The sequence below is a fragment of the Aegilops tauschii genome, chromosome 2 (genome assembly GCF_002575655.3).
Source record: "Aegilops tauschii subsp. strangulata cultivar AL8/78 chromosome 2, Aet v6.0, whole genome shotgun sequence".
NCBI lineage: Eukaryota > Viridiplantae > Streptophyta > Magnoliopsida > Poales > Poaceae > Aegilops > Aegilops tauschii.
Window position 1 is genome coordinate 99,177,939 of NC_053036.3, and position 18,949 is coordinate 99,196,887.

Here is an 18,949-nt window from a genome sequence, read left to right on the forward strand (position 1 = left end):
ATGAGCAACGAACCCTAGCTAGTGGAAGAAGTCATGCCTCACACCCCCAAAACCTAACAAAAGGTGGTTGTGTTGTATTTGTCGTCCGCGTATCATTTGGAATACAATTTGCCGAGGTCGGCGGCGCGGTTCCCTTGAAAACCAAAAGGAAGAAATTCCCAGAGACAGGACAGAAACCGCCTCAAGATCGACACAGCCAAATCACCAGAGAACAAGGAGCCAGACAAGCAAAATGGTGGCCTAGTCCTCCCCTTCCAATCCATGGTCATAGAAAAACGGTTTTACTGACAACGACGCGGTTAATTAGTTTCCTCCTCCCATGATGTCACATGCATGCTCCGTGCAAGAAGAACAAGTCCATTTTACCTGGTGTGTGGTGACAAAGATGTTGCAGTTTACCAGGTGTAGTCAAGCACTACTAGTAAACAGAGTGATATCAGATTTGCAGCAAGTGCAGCATGCAGCTTGCTTCCTGGCTCTGGACTACCCAACAACTCCCCCAGAAAAGTAAAAGAAAATAAAATGGAGGCTTCCACACAGGTGATGACACAGATTGAGACGGTTGTAATCCACAAGGATTGCATGGATGCACTGCATGGCTCAACCGCAAAGAAGGGGGGCGGTTTCTTGCAATGGCATGAAAGCACCCTATTGCGTCCATGTTACCCCCATGTTCCTCCATCTTTATCATATCCTTCCCCAACCACCCTGCTTGTGTTTTCCCTCCCTGGGCGCTTGCTTCTCCTGCAAGCTCTTCCATTGATACGCAGAGCAACCAAATTTGCGACAAGCATCAGGGCGGCGTTGCAGTCACTGGGATACGCCGGGGATATGGAGAGATGATTACATTACAAGGCCTCCAAAAGGCCTCAGGAGCAATGCGCTTGCTTGATTATTTCCTGGGACACAAAAACATGGGAGTGTGGGTGCAGGTGTTCATCTTTTGGGGGCGGGATGATTGATCGACGCATTAGGGCTCAGGAATGATGAGCTCCGGGCCTGCTTGCTTAGCATGCATAGGACTTGGAATCAGGGCTCACACCTGGTGAACCCAAGGCTGGGGTTATTTTAGGTCTAGGGTATCTGAGCTGTTGGCTGTGATCTTGGACTGTGTAGAATTAACTAGTCGATTAGGGTTTAATTACTTAGACCAAGACTCATTGTGTAGTGCACTGTAGTAGAAGAACCAGCATTTTCGGCCGCGAAACATTTATTTGTAAGAATTTTTTTCGACAGATTTAAAAGTACCGCCATACCGAACCACATTTTGCAACAAAAAGAATCTCACAATTTGCCTGATTCAATATGTAAATTTGTAAAATCTGTTTAAATTTGCTAGTCTAACAAAACATGGTTAGTTGCATGTATCTGTGGAGGAATATACTCCACAAATATGACTCCAAACGCCATACATCAAAGAGAGCAAGTATATATGATGCAAGCACGCGTGTGATTAGCACTTTGCTGTCTTTATTATTCCTCAGCTGAATTGTCCCCATTAGCTGCCCCTTTTCCCCCTAGTGGACCTCCAGAAAGGGTAGACAAAATGGGGAAGCAATTTGCTTAGGCAGATAGTGGGGTGGTGAAAGCAATGTCATTATCTATCTATCCCTCTTAATTATTCCCCCACTGATTTAAAAAAAAAGGATGGGGCTGGTCCTGTTTGCTTGGCTCATCTGGGATTTGGTGAGGGTGAAGGTCACAGTGCCCCATGCCATGGCCACAATGCACATACATACATGTACCACCACCACTAGGCAATACCCACAAACTTTTCACCATTCCAGTTACCCATGAAAACCTCCTTGATTCCTTGTGCTTGTTGATCAGAGTGCAGCAGCAGCAGTACTACTATGTACTGTAAATCATAAGTAGTACACTGCTCCTGCCTGTTAAGCAGCAGAGGAGGAAACTTCAGGAGAATGCCATGCATCTAGCATGAGTGTTCCAATAATTAATCAGGATCAGGACTAATGATGCTGGACGGTGGGCCAACCCTGAAAATTAGGCAGGTGACAGCCCTAGTCCCAACATGCTTAGAATACTGGTTCCAACCTCTTTCTTTTATGTGAGGGGTGCAGGGGAGAGGACAACAGAATTAGACAGTTTCATTGAAGCTGCCTGTTCCTTCTTTTTGTTTGGAGGTGAGGTGAGGCAGCATCAATCATCCCAATGTGGAGGCACTGCTCCAATCAAGAATGAAGAGCAGGGCTTGTATCTGCAAATAATATGTGGTCTGTACAAACAAAGGAATTATTTCATGGATTCCTCTAAAAAGGTTCAGGAATTTCCAAGGAAAGTAGTTAGTACTACTAGTATTAGGTGAGGGAAAATCTATGCCAACATAAATGATAAGTTCAACTAGAGATCAGGGTATATATACAGATGTTTGAAAATCAGTTTTAGTGCAACAGTAGTATTTTTCAGGTTTGATATAGACTATCTTTTTCTCGAATACTTGATATAGACTATCTAGTACGCCTTCTGTTGACCAATATAAGATATTTTGGATATTTCAATATGGACTAAGTACATAGAGACTGAAACTAGTGAACATACATACTGAAACGTGTCTATATACATCCGATTCACAAAGAAGTTAGAACATCTTATATTTGTGAACGGAGGGAGTATCACATAATGTTGGCTTCCTTGCTTTGTTCTAGATCAAAATATTCTGGGATTTTTCCAAAACAGTATACATCGCTTTAGGGTTTGTAAACTTTTCCTCACAAAAGAAGAAAAAGACCATGTAATCTTTTCTAGAAAGAATCTACCAAAGCCCAGGACTTATTTTAATCTAGAGCTTCACGTGTGGGAAGAATTCTGCTCACCGCATTTTTCAGATCCTTAATGGACGCTTTTCCGCCATTTCCCATTAGGAGAAAATGATTGATTAAAGACATCTGTCCACTGGATCTTACTCCCTTTACAGAAAACCAACTGCATGGGTAATGGGTTGCTTCCCGCGGAGTGTCTCATCAGATGCTCACACATTTCTTACCCATCGTAATCTCTCAAATTTCTAATCAGAAAGTTCCTCTAATCCATGGAAATCAACATTTCTAGACTCCACCACCACAGGGAGTCCAAAACCCTGACCAACTGGTCACACACAAAACGTTGTATTCAAAGCCGACACACTTTAATTATCTCGTACACAATCTATAAGGTCCTGTTCAGAACGCGTTAATAATCTGGTTTCACGAGAATTTTCGAAGAGCCGGCTCATTTTTCCGCCGGAACCGAAAATAGCTTCCGCGTTTCAAACGGGACCTGACCGGTCGAGAAGAAGGGGGTTCACAAGTTTGAGTTTTGTCACACATATGGTATTATGGGGACCGAAAGGTGCATCGCTGAAAGTGACCTTACATGTAAACTAATAGCTGAACCACTGAGGTTTTTTCTGATTAATTTATGCCATTTATGCAAAATACTTGATAGCAAGAAAAGCATGTGAAGTCGACATAAATTTACACTATAAACTCCGGGTAAAAAATCATGAAAAAAGAAGTGATGCAACATTACAGTGAGACAGTGACAGGAAGCCTTGTTGAGATCTGAATAGCAAATGTGGTATATAATCCAAAGGCGGCCTGCTCAAGTCAACATTGCTTAGGTAACGGGATATGAATGAGAGGAGAGGAGAGGAGGGAAAAGGAGAGGGGAGTAGTAGCAAGCAAGCAGCATTGATGCCTCCATTTACTCCCCAGTTTAATACCTTGGGAGGTTGAGGTTGGATTGGAGGAGCTCAGCTCGGCTCGCAAGGACAGCCTGTGCTGTGCGTGCGGCGTGGCCTTTTTTTTGGATTGGAGATGGAGAGAAGGGTGGCTTGAGAAGTTCAGATTAAGAGCGAGACAGACATGAGGCTTCTTTTCAGTAAAATTTTGGAAACTAAAAAAATACTGGATCAGCAAAGACGAACAATCCATTTGTTCATAATGGTCTAGAGAAAAGTTGTATTTTGCTTCAACAATGAACTAAAACGTTAGAACATCTTGTATTTGTGAACGGAGAGAGTAGTATATACCTGCAGTATCATTTGGCCGGACCGAACCGCCGAGTTTGCGCGTTTGGAGTTTGAATGTTGGAAATTTTTCTAGGTATTTGAGAGCAGGATCATTCTGGGATAGATCCCCTGAGGTTCCAAGTAGATGATGCTGCTGAATAAGTTGCATGTATCCCGTGGAAGTTTTGTCAGTACAGTTGTTCCCTTGCCCTGGTGAGTGGTGGTGACCAGCAAACAAGGAGTAGATGGCAACAGAAACAGGGGAGAGAAAAAAAGAAAGAAGAAATAGTTGGCCTGGCCAGCCACCCATGTTGTCTTGCGCCACCCCCAACCCCACCCCCACCCCAGGTCCCCATTGCCCTCCCCTCCCTCACCAAAGCACAGCACATACATGGCGATGGTGTGTGTGGAGGCGTTGGAGGGGGGCTACAGCTACAGCTACAAAAGAAAAGGGGGAAAAAGAAGGAGCTGAAAAGGAAAAGGCAGAGCTCCTCTCCCCTCCCCTCCCTTCCCTCCTCCCCTTTTCTCCCCTCCCAATTCATCACAGGATTCACTCCCCAGCTGGGTGTTTCTTTTCTTCCCTTCCTTCCTAGCAGCCAGAGGCAGCCAGTGGTGGTGCCCATTTCCTCGCTCTGATCCAAGCCTTTCGCTCAAAGCCCCCGGCTTTTGCCGATTGTTTGGTCACTTCAAGAATCTCGGAATATGTTCTTGCTCCTGCCGCCGCCCCTGCTCTGATCCGTCCACCCCTCCTTCGAGCCAAGCCAGCCCAAGCCAGCCCAGGCCCCTGTCGCGCTCTCCCTCTCTTTCTTTCTCCGGCGGCATTTGAGTTCTCTGCAAGGAAAGGATTCTGGCGGCCTGGTTTTGGCTGTGATTGGGATCCAATTTTGGGGGCGGGTTCGCCGTCGTGTGGAGCGAGGCTCCTTTCTTGGCGGGGCAGGAATTTGGGATGATTTCTCGGGTTCTTGAAGGCGGGGAGACTCTCTGACGACCCGCCCCTCCGCCGTTTCTGGGGGAAATTCTGGGCGGTTTCTGCGGAATTTGCGTCGATTCGGGGCCGTTGAGCTCGGTTCTTGATCCGCGGGCTCCATGGGTCTCTGTCATGGGAAGCCCTCGCGAATCCCGGAGCCCAAGGCGGAGGAGGAGCCGCGCGTGGCCTCCGGGACCGGCGATGCCGCCGGTGGCGCCGCCGCCTCGCCGGCGCAGGCGGCCGCCGCGGCGAAGCCGGGCACGCCGAAGCAGCCCAAGTTCCCCTTCTACCTGCCGAGCCCGCTCCCGGCGTCCAGCTACAAGGGCTCGCCGGCCAACTCGAGCGTGGCGTCCACGCCGGCGCGCGGCGGCTTCAAGCGGCCCTTCCCGCCGCCGTCGCCGGCCAAGCACATCCGCGCGCTCCTGGCGCGGCGGCACGGCTCCGTCAAGCCCAACGAGGCGTCCATCCCCGAGGGCGGCGAGCCGGAGCTGGGCCTCGACAAGAGCTTCGGCTTCTCCAAGCACTTCTTCGCCAAGTACGAGCTCGGCGAGGAGGTCGGCCGCGGCCACTTCGGCTACACCTGCGCCGCCAAGGCCAAGAAGGGCGAGCACAAGGGCCAGGACGTCGCCGTCAAGGTCATCCCCAAGGCCAAGGTCCGATATTTTACTCACTCACTCACGCCATCCCTCCCCTCCCCTCGCCATTGCCATGCCCTCGTTCTCGAGCTGCTTGCAGAAATGCCTCTGCCATTCAGTCTCCTGATGTCCATGTTCAGCTGCATGCTCTGCATTTTACCACTTTTTCCACGCGTGATTGGGTATCAGCATGTCCGTCTGAATGATGCTGTCCCTGCTCATTTTGTCGTCAAGATCCGTCTTTTGCTACCACGTTAGATTCAATCTCGACTTCTCCAGGTGTTGACCAAGACTTGCATTTCGTCGATTAAGCATTTTTTTTCTGCCTGGGATTTTGGAAAATCGGATCCGTCGAGCTCGTGTTGCATATGTGCTAGTCCTATCAACTACGAGCGTCGCTTGGTTCAACTATGGCTTGGCGAAAAGCAACCCATATCTCCCGGGGCGCTCGTGACTGTTGGTGGGAGGGAGAACGACCTCGCCCTTGCCGGTAGGGCAAAGCTCGCCGCCTCGCGGCAGGCATTCATGGCGATGGAGCCTGGTGGAGCTCATCTATCCAGACGTGGACAAGCCCCTGTGCATTCATTGGCTTAACATCATGGTCATGGTGGATTGGTGGTGGCGAGTGTAGATGGTCACCGAGCTCCCGACGTCCATGTCCTCTGCTCTTCTTATCTTCTTTCCTCACCTAGCCTGGCATGCTCATGGCAGCGCATGATCCTTCTCTCTCGGCTAGATCTGCAGGCCAAAAGTGATACTTCAAGTCTGTTTAAAGAGCTCTGCTCATTATGCGCCTCCCTGCAATTGTATGAGGTGCCATTTAATTTGGCCCCTGTAGAGCCTCAGCCTGCCCAGTGCTTTTATGAGCAGAGCTGGCAATCTTCCTGTTGTACATGCATGGCCGGCCACAGCTACTCACATTCCATGTGCATGTGCTTGTGCTCTGCCAATCGTAGCAATGCTGTTTTTTCTTTTTCTTTTCTTGATCAATTCTTTCTAGAGAAGATGAGCTCACTGGCATGGTTAGGAAACAAGCGAAGTTGTTTGATTACTGTTTTTTTAACTTTAGGATTTTAACTGCCGTTTGGGCATGGATTGTTTCATTGTAAATGGGTTGCGGTTGCGCTGATGCCAGCAAGAGGCATTTTATTCCTTGGTGCCTATAATTGACCACTTATTGCTTGTCCAGTGCACTGCTGGACAACATTGGGCTCAACAGTAGCTGGTTGTTGGATAGGCCACAAAGACAAAGGTGTCATAATTTGTGTTTCGAGATCTACGTACGTTGCCCGCCTAAGTGTAAGTAGGACGAAGGAGCTATTTTTGGTTGACTTTGTGCTTGTCACTGTTTTAGTTGCACGATCTTACCAGTAATATAGTAAGTTCATCATATCGGCTTTGTTTGTTGTGTCTCTGTTTGCTTTTTTCAGTCATTTATTTGTTAGTTGTTTATTCCAAAACCATACAAATTGATATTGAAATTCAAGCTGTTTTCTAGTCTCACCAAGTGACGCGTGCTAGCTATTTAGAGTACACATTATATTTAAGTTAAAGCTGTTTTCTAGTCTCACCAAATGACGTGTGTGGGCAGATGACAACAGCCATAGCAATTGAAGATGTCAGAAGAGAAGTGAGGATACTGAGCTCTCTGACAGGCCACAGCAACCTAGTGCAGTTCTATGATGCTTTTGAAGATGAAGACAACGTGTATATAGTTATGGAGTAAGTGTGCATTTCTTTCATAGAGTAGGTCCTTTTCAGTTCTGTCTTCATATGTTGTTGCAATGCATGCGATTCTTGTTCTTCTCTATATTAGAAGGTTTAAATTATAATTAGTCAAATTATGATCAATTCCTATCAAAACTGACCATGCATATCAAATGGCGCTTACTGTAACTAACATCACTTATCATGTTTGTTTCTTTTCAGATTGTGTAAAGGAGGCGAACTACTTGATAAGATATTGGCAAGGTACAATCTTACCAGTGTTCGCAAATTGGAACAATTCTTATGATTATATCTGCTGGGGTTCTAACAATATCTAATCTCTTGTTTTGCAGAGGTGGAAAGTATTCTGAAGAGGATGCAAAGGTTGTTATGCTGCAAATTTTGAGTGTAGTATCATTTTGCCATCTTCAAGGTGTTGTTCATCGGGATCTGAAACCAGAGGTTAGTTTGTTTTCACACAGTTAGCAGCTAATATTAATTCATCGTACTATCTTTTAGTTACTATTATCAACCTGGGAGTTTCTTAATGCCATACCATATTTTCTTCGATTGTTGGTTCTTTATATTTATTATCCAAAGCACTTCTGTTCAGTCAGCAGATGCAATACAAAGATTTTGCAATGACTAAATACATTTGTGTTTCCTTTTCCCAGAATTTTCTATTCTCATCAAAGGAGGAAAACTCACCCTTGAAGGTCATAGACTTTGGCTTGTCTGACTTTGTAAAGCCAGGTTAGTCTAACATGGTCCATTCAGATTTTTGTTTAACGTTTTGTTTTACTACATTTAAATGTGACTGTATTGTGACACCACACCATTGTTACATCTTCAGATGAAAGACTCAATGACATTGTTGGAAGTGCGTATTATGTTGCTCCCGAGGTGCTTCATCGATCTTATGGCACGGAGGGAGATATGTGGAGCATTGGAGTAATTGCCTACATTTTGCTTTGTGGGAGCCGACCTTTCTGGGCACGCACAGAATCAGGAATATTCCGAGCTGTCCTTAAGGCGGAACCAAGTTTTGATGAGGCCCCATGGCCTACTCTCTCTGCTGAAGCCAAAGACTTTGTAAAAAGGTTGCTTAATAAGGATTACCGCAAGAGGATGACTGCCTCACAAGCTCTCAGTAAGAACTATATTGGTTTGGCAGTACCGTACAGTAATGTCCTCCTTAGGAAGACTATCCTGCAGCAGAATGATGCTTAATTGTTTACTTGTGCACTGGTACCTGCAGGTCACCCATGGATCCGTGATGCACAACAAGTCAAAATTCCTTTAGATATGATAATCTACAAGCTTATCCGAGCTTATATCAGTTCATCTTCATTGCGGAAGTCTGCTTTGAGGGTATACACTATGCACTTAAACAGACTTGCCAAAAGAAAAAAAAACCTATTGCAACATTATGCAATCCACAGTTTATTTTCTTTACCAGCAAGTGTTAATTTGTTTTGATTTTTTATTGCATTGGGTACTTGAGATATCCATATTCTTGTTGAAATTGCTACATGTTGAATGTTCCTTTCGCTGTTATATAGAACAAGTTTGCACAGTTAAGTAGGTTCATAGCATTATGTCCTGAATTTAATTGCATTACCAATGAGCCATTTCTTATGGATGTCCATACATTTTGCAGGCCCTAGCTAAGACATTGACAGCAAATCAACTCTTTTATCTAAAAGAGCAGTTTGAATTGTTGGGTCCAAACAAGAGTGGTTTTATCTCCTTGCAAAATTTGAAATCGGTTAGTAATCCTATATTCGTCATTCAGTCCAGTTTACAGCACGCAGTTGCTGAAAAAGGCAAATGGAACTTGCAGGCTCTGGTGAAGAATTCTACGGATGCAATGAAGGATTCCAGGGTTATTGACTTTGTTAACACGGTAAGCCTTCTTCATAGTATCTTCAGTTGTATGATGTATTGGACTGAGACACCAACTTACCTGCCAAAATTATGGTGTATCCCAGGTATGCACCCTTCAGTACAGAAAATTGGATTTCGAAGAGTTTGCGGCTTCCGCCATCAGCGTATATCAGATGGAAGCTCTGGAGACCTGGGAACAGCACGCTCGGCGCGCGTACGAGCTGTTCGACAAGGAGGGCAACCGGCCTATCGTGATCGAAGAACTTGCTTCGGTACGAGTCTGAACTGTACCCTGAACATTTTACGCATGATCACTTTGCATTTTCACTGATCGCCGTGGCGTCTTTGGTCCATCAGGAACTCGGCCTCGGCCCGTCGGTGCCCCTCCACGTCGTCCTCCAGGACTGGATCAGGCACGCCGACGGGAAGCTGAGCTTCCTCGGGTTCATAAAGCTCTTGCACGGAGTTTCTTCCCGGTCGATCCCGAAAGCCTGAGACGGAAAACAAGCATTATTATTGTTGCATCAATTCAAACCTAGGAGATGACTGATGGCTAAGCCACCGCCAATCTCTCGCTGGTGTCTGTGTGCGTGGACGACTACTGTTTGAGGTGGCTGGAGGAGAACGATGGCTTGCGACCGACCGAAACGGAAGAGAAGCCGACAGTCTTTGTGTAAGAGGTAAGAAGATAAAAAGAAGGTTGTTGCTTGATGCTTATGACTACTACTGTAGTAGCTACTAGTGCTTGCTTGTAACCCTCCCTCCCCCCCGTGCCACGTGGATTGATGATGGTGTTGTATTAAGCTGCTGTGTAGACGGATGTACAGATGAGGATAGGAAGAAAAGAATATGAATTGAAAGGGCTTAGCTGTTGTTGTTATGGCTTGGAGACTGCTGGTTGTCGTCGTCAGTGTCCTTCTTTTGTTGTCTTAAATAAGGTGTATGTATGTCGTGGAGATCTCCTCTTGTGTTGTGCCAAGAGAAGCCCTGGTTATTTTTATTTTTATTTTTATTTTGGGGGATTAGTGGTTAGGATGTTGATTGTGGATGGGTTTCTTATTATGCAAGTAATGGTTGTTATGTGTACGTGATCTGATGATAGCCCTTATGCCTATGACCAACTGACGGATGCTCGCATGCATGATTCAGTTAGGCAGTAGTGTGCTTGTGTGTTTCTCCTCATGCTTCAGAAGGCTCCTTGAAGAACAAACAGTAAATTACTACTGTTGCATGAACAGAAAGGTCGTAAAGAAAAATATGGGGAAAAGGAAGGGGTTGCCTCAAAAGACGCGCAAGAGGCGTCAAATGTTGCAACGGTGCAGTATAAAATTGCAAGGATCCAGTGGTCGTATGTATGCACCCTTATTCAACCGTATACTGAAAGTTTTCTTGAAGGAGTAGAGTAGAGGAATGCGCTAAAAGCTGGTATCATGGAGACTTTGTTCAGAGAGCTCTAATTTTAAACCTAAAATCTAAAAAGTGCATACGCACTATTTGGAGACATCGAGTGGCCGGCTCGCGGCCGCACGATCCGGCCATCACAAGCGCTATCTGACAAAGTCCCGGCCCACCCCACCGATAGCCTTTCCCTGTCTTCCCCGCAGCACCCGCGTCCCTCTCTCTATTCTCTCTCCCACTCTTCCCCACAGATCTGGATCGGAGGGCGCTCACCGGCCTCTCCCCTCAACGCCGACCACCAGGAGCCTCCCACTAACTGGCCACCACGCTCCATCGGCGGATTGGAGGAGGGGAGGACCACCCCCGCGTGGCTCTGCCCCAAGGTCGTTGTCGCGGTTGGCTTGGCCGCACCACCACCAGCCTACCCCACCATGGCGTCCTCTCCAATTGCCCCGCTGCTCCCTGCGCAACCAGATCCAGCCCCATCACCGCTGTGCCCCGCCGTCGTCGATGGGATGCGGCCATCGTCTCCTTCCTCTGCCCGAGGCTGGTTGAGATCCTTTCCCTCCGGCTCCGATTGAGGCCACTCCCCCCCATCTGCTTGCTCTTTGATGATCTCCCCTCATCAGGCGTCTGATGTCTGTGTCACACAATGGTGGAGATGGAGCAGCCTCCGGTGGTGGTGATGTCTGATGTGGTCTTTCCGGCGTCATGACCTGTTGAGCGGAGGTGCAGCAGTGTCAGGTCCCTGCGCCGACAGCGATTCTGGCCTGATTCAGGCAAAAGGGTCCCGTGGGAGAGCATTGACACCTTCTCGTTGGAAATTCGTTGACTGGACCATCATAGCCTAGCGATTCTGGGTGCCTGTATGTCAATACAATGTAGTAGTATTTGCTAGTAGTCCCGGCACACGAGTCTAGTTTATATTTACATTTTTAATGTTTGTTTTCCTTTTTCTAATTTAGTGCTAGTCTGCTACTCAGTACATGACTGAAGCAAACTAGTCCAATTCTATGTGTGTTTCATCCTCCTTGCAGAAACAGAATGATTGGGTGGTGAAATAAGTGTTTTCTTTAGTCAGCTGACACTGCAACATTTGTATGTTTTGATTTTTGGGCGGCGATTTGAGTTGGAATAGAAGGAGGGAAGTACATAAGAGTACTGAGAGGATAGTTCTAATGTTATTGCTCAACCCTCTCAAAATGCATCTTTGTGGTTTCTCTGTTTTCTTGCATGCATATAAGTAACCAGTTGGCTAGTTTGTTGTCATAGTTGCACAGAAATGCAAATGTAGTTGGATCATGCGTATACAAATCTCAGTTGGCTAGCCAACTTATGATGTTGCACAGTGAGGGCTAACCAGTTGCACAAACGATGGTATTCAGATGGATACACTGTGTAAACCATGTTCAAGCAGTATGTGTGTTCTTTTGGCATTCATACATGAGTTTACAAATAAAAGCAGTACATATAATAGCTGGCTTAGTCACACTTATGCAGTTGTACAGGGAAGGGCTATATAGTTGCATGGTTGACAACTAGTTTAGTTTTGGCTCCAATGCCTAAATCATGACCATGCAGTGTGTATGCTGATTTTATGGTTGCACACTCATGTGTGACCTATTGGCCATACAGTGCATCAAGTTGCACACATTTTGTTTTGTTTTGTAGGTGTGCTTTGAAAAATCAACATTACTTGCTTACCTCATGGCATTTTCTTGATATCAATAATTTTTGCTCATTTTCTCTTTAATACATTTGGTTGCTTCCACTAATTTGTTTGTTCGCTTTTCTTTCACAGACCAAAAATGGTTGTAGAAGGAGATGCGGCTCCTAGTGAAGGAGAGGTATGTTTGTTTTTTTCATCATTTTTCATTTATCCTTGTAGCGGTTTTGTTTTGCAATTATAATAACTATTTTTAGGGGGTTTCCTGACCATGTTCTGTGTTTTGTTTGTTCTATGCAGGGGCCTGTAAACAATTCTTCTCGGCGGAACTCAAAACAGCCTGCCAAGCGGCAGCCGCGTCGTGCTGATATCGATGGAGGCAGAGGATGATGAGGTAAGTATCGTGCAAGGTTTTTGACTCAACGAGTCGTTCTGGGGTAGCGACTCTTGACGAGTCATGTCGTGCCGATCTAGTCGAGGTGTTTGAGTCGACTTCTAGTTACGATTCATCGACTAGTCGTGACTATTCGTTCGACTCGAAAACAGGAGTATCGAGCAGGCAGTGTGGGTGCATTTCCCTTTTTTGCGCACACACAAGTAACTTTTTCCATGCATCCTTTAGGTTGGTGACCCATTCCGCTTCGTGAAACGGCGGAAACGGAAGGCGACCACGCAGGTTGGAGTTGTAGCTGGAGTTGGCACACCGTCTGCAGCAGCTGCTGAGGTAACATAAAATGGCATTAGCACTACTGGAATCAGCTAATTTGCCAGGAAGCAGACGGCAAAGCAGCTGTTTACCGTAGCCTTCTTTGCCGGAGCCTTTTGCCGTCCGCGGCTGACGGCAAAGGTCTTTGCCGTCCGCCGTGGCAGACGGCAAAGTAGCTGTTTCCTGTAGTGTAGGATTTTTTTCTACACAAAGAAATCTAGGATATTATTTTTTACACAGTTGCACAAGAACCAACTAGGTGTTGGCATCCTGAACTTTTATAGTTGTACACAAATCAATTAGGAGTTGGTATCCTCAACTTTTCAAATAGTTGCACAACAGTATCATATGAGTTGGCATCCTCGACTTTCATAGTTGCACCAGAACCATTTGGGAGTTGGCAGTCTCAACTTTTTGAATAGTCTCATAACAATATCACATGAGTTGGCATCCACAACTATTTTAGTTGCACAAGAACCAATCAGGAGTTGGCATCCCCAATTTTTTAATAGTTGCACAACAGTGCCACATGAGTTGGCATCTTCAACTTCTTTAGTTGCACAAGAACCATTCAGTAGTTGGCATCCTCATGTGTTCACATGCATATGATTTTTCAGGTTTGCAAATGCACTTGAATATAGTTGCACTACTTATTTTGAAGATTATAATCTGTTAAAATTCACTATTTTGTCTATTTTCTTGTGTTTTGATAGGCTAAATTCATCATGTTCCTCAGTTCAAAATTCATTACATAGCTGCACAAACATGCAACATGATTCGCATGCAGGAGTACTTGCAGTTGCACAAAATAGATGGTGTAGTTGCACAACTGCCAGCATAAAGTTTATTTTTGGAATTCTGCATACAGATTTTTAGCTAAAACCAAAATGAATCTGAAATTATCTGAGTTGGCATCTTCTACTTTTATATGAGTTGAAGATGGCAACAACTGAAATTCAAACCCCACAAGTAGATGGATATGGGAGTGTTGTCAGTTGCACACTTGTACTGGTTAAGTTGCACAATTACAAGCCAGACTTGTTTAATTTTTTCTCAAACTTCTTTTTTTTGCATCATGTGCAGGTTTTACAGGTTATGGGGGGTCTATGAACTGATGTAGATTTTTGCACACAATTCTAAGCTACAAAGTCACATATACTACTGTGTGGAAAGATCATAGGAAAAAAACACATATACTTCTTGTCTAGTTGGTAGTTATATTTTCATAGTACCTACAATATGTTTTTTCTTTTTTTGCTACTGTGACACTGGCTCTTCCGCATTATGTGTGAAATAAGACTATATGTGCTCTCTTATATATATTTGCATATTTTCTGCGTTTTGTTGCACACATTGCTGCAAAAGTTGACTTGTCTTATGATCTAGTTGCACAAAAATTAGTTAAAATTGCTCAGGTACCGCATCTCCCCGTTTTTTTATCCTTGTTTGTGTTGTCTTCAAGTATGGAGAAGTTATTTTCCAAAGAGAAATTTGGTGTGGGGGTGAAAGGGAAAGTTAAGGAGGGAGGATCTGGACAGGAGAAGAAAAGGATCAACCTCTTTTTTCACCCTTGTTGGTGTTGTCTGGTACTTTCTAATCTGTCCTCCCTCTTTCTTCTTTTTTTCGCAGCAAATTGTTCCAGACCATTGTTATTTCACCTTGATTCATCTGCCATGGAAGCTCTGGCGATGGAGATCCAGAACTTGGAACCCCTTGTTTCGTGGGGAAGAAGGTGGGGGCAGGTAGGGGCATGGGGAGAAGAAGTTGGTGGCCAAGAGCCCAAGAGGGTGTGAGAGATTCGAGTGCTTCAGAAGGGGAGGGAAGGGCATGTGATAGCCTGGGGACCGCGTCAAGTGTGTGGTTTATTGCGTTGGCGTGGGTCTGTAGCTGGCTTTCCTTTTCTGGGACCAGGGGGATCGAATCTTCTCATTTTCTGGTGGCCGCTCGGGGACGCTAGGGAGCGGCTGGCCGCTCCCTAGACGCGTCCAATTTTAAAACCGGGCTGTCCTCTCAAAAGACACGGTTCGGTTGGTTTAAACACATGGACATGGAAAGGTGCATGATCGCATACGGACGTCGCGAGCTCAAGCCAAGCCTCGTTCAAAACCATGCAAGAGGAAGAGGAGTGGAAAACACTGTTTGTTTTCAAAGTACAATAATGCAAAACAAAAAAGATATGATTGGAGATGCGGGGTATCGATCCTCGTACCTCTCGCATGCTAAGCGAGCGCTCTACCATCTGAGCTACATCCCCATTGCGCGTTGGCTATTTTATCGCCGCTTCATAAAGTAGTACCCGACAAACACTCACAACCATGATTTGTCTCTGCACACTGCCGGCAAGATCGCCGCACTGATCTTGCATGTCCACCTGACCCGATGGAACTATTGCATGTGTCCGACCACACAGTTGTATAGGTGGCCAAACGGGCCGGGATAGCTGGGCCGGCCCGGTAGCATGGCCGGCACGGCACGGGCCAGGCCCGGCACGCGGCACGCCAGGGGCCGTGTCTGGGCCTGAAGGCCGAGCACGCGGGCCGGCACGGCACGGCCCGATTATCTCTTTTTATTTTATTTTTTATGTATCCTAATGTGGCCCAACAGGTAAAAATAGGCTAAAAAATGCCCAGTGCGCAAAATAGGAGGCAGATTAGCGGGCCTAGCATGTCGGTGGGCCGGCCCGATTAGCATATGGGCCGTGCCTGGGCTGCAGGCTGCAGCACGCGGGCTGGCACGACACGGCCCGTATAATAATCGTGCCTTGGCGGGCCAGGTCGTGCGAGGCACGATTAGGATGGACCGTGCCGGGCCGGGCCGGCCTGTTTGGCCAGCTATACACAGTTGAGCGTTTTGGTATCAGACGCCACGCATGGCTGACGACCTTGGCCCGCTGTCCTCCCATGCCACTGGCTCGGCCACCTCTCCGGCCGTCATCTCCGGCAGGACTCCAGCCATCTCACCCCGCCTCTCTTGCTTCTCTCGCTGGCCATATCTCTCCGGTAACCGACCGCTCCATTTCTGTCTCATCAAAAAAAAGTCAGAAACATTTTATGCAAAGAGTGGCATTTGTGTATCGTTGGTCTGTGAAGTTTTAAGGTCAAATGTTCTTTGTTTGGAAGAAACAAGTATACAAATTTCTATATACAAAGATAACATAGATCTTGATACAAACTCATGAGAGTATGGAAAATCCACACTCTTTGAAGGAAAAGTCTGATACCCTTCCTTCCAAGGGGGAGATATCCTCCTGTGGTGGGGGGTCACTTAGTGGTAAGGGGGAGTGGAAGAGGAGTTGGACAAAAGGAAACATGCGGATGGAGGCAGAGCTTCGCGAGGAGGCAACGGAGCGTTGCCGCGCTAGGGAAATGACACGAGGGAAATTTCCACACATGCAGAGGCGTGGGACCTTTACTAGGGAAAATAGAGGGGTTCATACTTGTCCTAGTCCAGGAATCTGACATTGGGTTGCTTGCTACAACCCTTTGTGAGTTCAGCCAGGGACTGAACACGCTCGGTTTCCTAAGTCACCGATCGCCGGAGAGTGGGTGGCAGAAGGTAGAACACACCGGAGATACACAGGTTTAGGCCACCATCGAGGTGTAATACCCTACTCCTGCCTAAGAGTGTTATAGCTGTGTGATCTCGAAGAGGTGATTACAGAGTATGTGCCCCGAATTAGTCGACCCGTTCCCAGGTCGCAGTCACCACCATTTATACTGAGCTTGGTCTACCCTTACCCTACGGGGAGCTACCACATGTTTAGCTCTAACAGGGGCGAGAGTGGAAAGCCATCCGTACCGACTTGACACGACGAGGCGTGGCATGCTCGCCCATGCCGCGCAGACTGCTACAGAACGCTCCTGTAGTAGAGGGCCGGGTAGGTGAACCTCTGGCGACCACTGTGGATGATTTTGGGGATGGCGCGCCTTGTTGGCGCCTGAAGTCAAAAGGTGGCCACGCTGCGGCCCATCTTGGCAGCTGACGCCATCCACTGTAGCGATGTGGTCCGCATTTAATGCTTCTGACAGACGGGTTCTCCCCTCCTTCTATGGAGAAAGTCAGAAGTGCGGGTGTGGTGCTCCCCGGGTTGATCTCAGGAACCTCTTGCCGGGTCCTATTGCACCGTGGGACACTTCTCGAGGAAGTGTCACGGATTCCTCCCGTACAAGGTTGGGTGGCTAAGTTTCTAGCTGCGCCAGCATGCGCGGAACCGCTTGCCGGGCGCCACCGTTAAGTCCTTGGTCCACCGGCCTGGGATACCTTGTTTTCCTCTGGGCCGATAGCAGCCCTCGGGCCCATGCTTCAGTTGTGCCCCGTGGAGGGCGTACAAAGGAGGATGGGTCCGTTAACCGCCAAGGGCTTGGCGCTTGGCGCTTGGCGGCTGGCGCTGGTAGGTGGGGATCCGCTCCAGCGTCCTACTCATGCCGCATTTGTCACGACGATGGTTTGAGTTGCAGAAGGTGAAAGCGTTGAAAGGATCGATATAGTTGACTAGAGGGGGGGGGGTGAATAGGCAAGTAACAATTTTTAGCTTTTCTTTACCAATTTAAACTTTGCATCAAAGTAGGTTGTCTAGATATGCAACTAGGTGAGCAACCGATATGATGCAACAACAATGAACACACAAGCAAGCAAGAGATATAGCACAAATAAGCTTGCACAAGTAAAGACACGAGATAACCAAGAGTGGAGCCGGTGAAGACGAGGGTGTGTTACGGAAATTCCTTCCCTTTGAGGGGAAGTACGTCTCCGTTGGAGCGGTGTGGAGGAACAATGCTCCCCAAGAAGCCACTAGGGCCACCGTATTCTCCTCACGCCCTCACACAATGCGAGATGCCGTGATTCCACTATTGGTGCCCTTGGAGGCGGCGACCAAACCTTTACAAACAAGGTTGGGGCAATCTCCACAACTTAATTGGAGGCTCCCAACGACACCACGAAGCTTCACCACAATGGACTATGGCTCCGCGGTGACCTCAACCGTCTAGGGTGCTCAAACACCCAAGAGTAACAAGATCCGCAAGGGATTAGTGGGGGGAATCAAATTTCTCTTGGTGGAAGTGTAGATCGGGGCCTTCTCAACCACTCCCGAGCAAATCAACAAGTTTGATTGGCTAGGGAGTGAGATCGGGCGAAAATAGAGCTTGGAGCAACAATGGAGCTTAGGGTTGGAAGAGGTGGTCAACTCGGGGAAGAAGACACCCCTTATATAGTGGAGATACAAATCCAACCGTTATCCACCAACCCATTCTGCGCAGCACGGTACTACCGCGCCGGGGCTGCGGTACTACCGCAGGCACACGCGGTACTACCACGGGGCCTTACGGTACTATTGCCTGAACAGCACAGCCCTAGCCAGCCCAACCGCACTGAAGCGGAGAGCGGTTGAACCGCACAAGCGGTACTACCGCATCACCTTGCGGTACTACCGCAAGGCAGGGAAGGTCCAGAGAACGGGGAGGCACGGACATAAAAGATTACATCCGTAGCAACTTCCGCTGAGTTGGAGTCGATGCAAAAATCTGGCACGGTAGTACAGCTAGAGGAGCGGTACTACCCCGTGGCAGCTGAGCCAGGCCAGGGCGCACGGTACTACCGCGCACAGGGTGCGGTACTACCGCGGAGGGTGCGGATGTAAAAAATTACATCCGCCCCTACTACCGCAGCGCAGCGGCACTTGGCTGCGGTACTACTGCACCGGGGTGCGGTACTACCGCAGAGGGCGCGGATGTAAAAAGTTACATCCGCCCCTACTACCGCAGTGCAGCGGCACTTGGCCTGGGGGCCACGGTACTACAGCTCCTGAGGAGCGGTACTACCGTGGGCTCCTGCGGTACTACCGCACCGGGGTCCGGTACTACCGCAAGTGCCTGTGGTACTACTACTCCAGGGAGCAGTACTACCGCAAGCCCAATTTCAGCAACCAAGACAGAATGCATAGAGGATAAAATGGAGGATGCTCCAAAGCGCAGGG

General features: G+C 47.5%; 1 protein-coding gene and 1 non-coding gene across 3 annotated transcripts; one reads left to right on the forward strand and one right to left on the reverse strand.

Moving 5' to 3' along the window:
* The first annotated feature begins 4,313 nt into the window (after positions 1-4,313).
* Positions 4,314-10,161, forward strand: LOC109754968 (calcium/calmodulin-dependent serine/threonine-protein kinase 1). 2 transcript variants are annotated; one of them, XM_020313853.4, is made up of 11 exons: positions 4,314-5,629; positions 7,203-7,333; positions 7,541-7,582; positions 7,672-7,780; positions 7,993-8,071; positions 8,172-8,468; positions 8,577-8,689; positions 8,979-9,086; positions 9,162-9,224; positions 9,310-9,477; positions 9,563-10,161. In XM_020313853.4, the coding sequence occupies exons 1-11, from the start codon at positions 5,096-5,098 to the stop codon at positions 9,698-9,700; spliced, it is 1,782 nt and encodes a 593-aa protein (XP_020169442.1). In that variant the 5' UTR covers positions 4,314-5,095; the 3' UTR covers positions 9,701-10,161. The 2 variants fall into 2 exon arrangements, with proteins under 2 accessions (XP_020169442.1, XP_020169441.1); XM_020313852.4 differs by having other exon boundaries at positions 4,323-5,629; positions 8,979-9,224.
* Positions 10,162-15,156: 4,995 nt separating this feature from the next.
* On the reverse strand, positions 15,157-15,229 carry TRNAA-AGC (transfer RNA alanine (anticodon AGC)). Its single transcript has one exon. It is a non-coding gene; the product is annotated as a tRNA-Ala (tRNA).
* Positions 15,230-18,949: the final 3,720 nt, after the last annotated feature.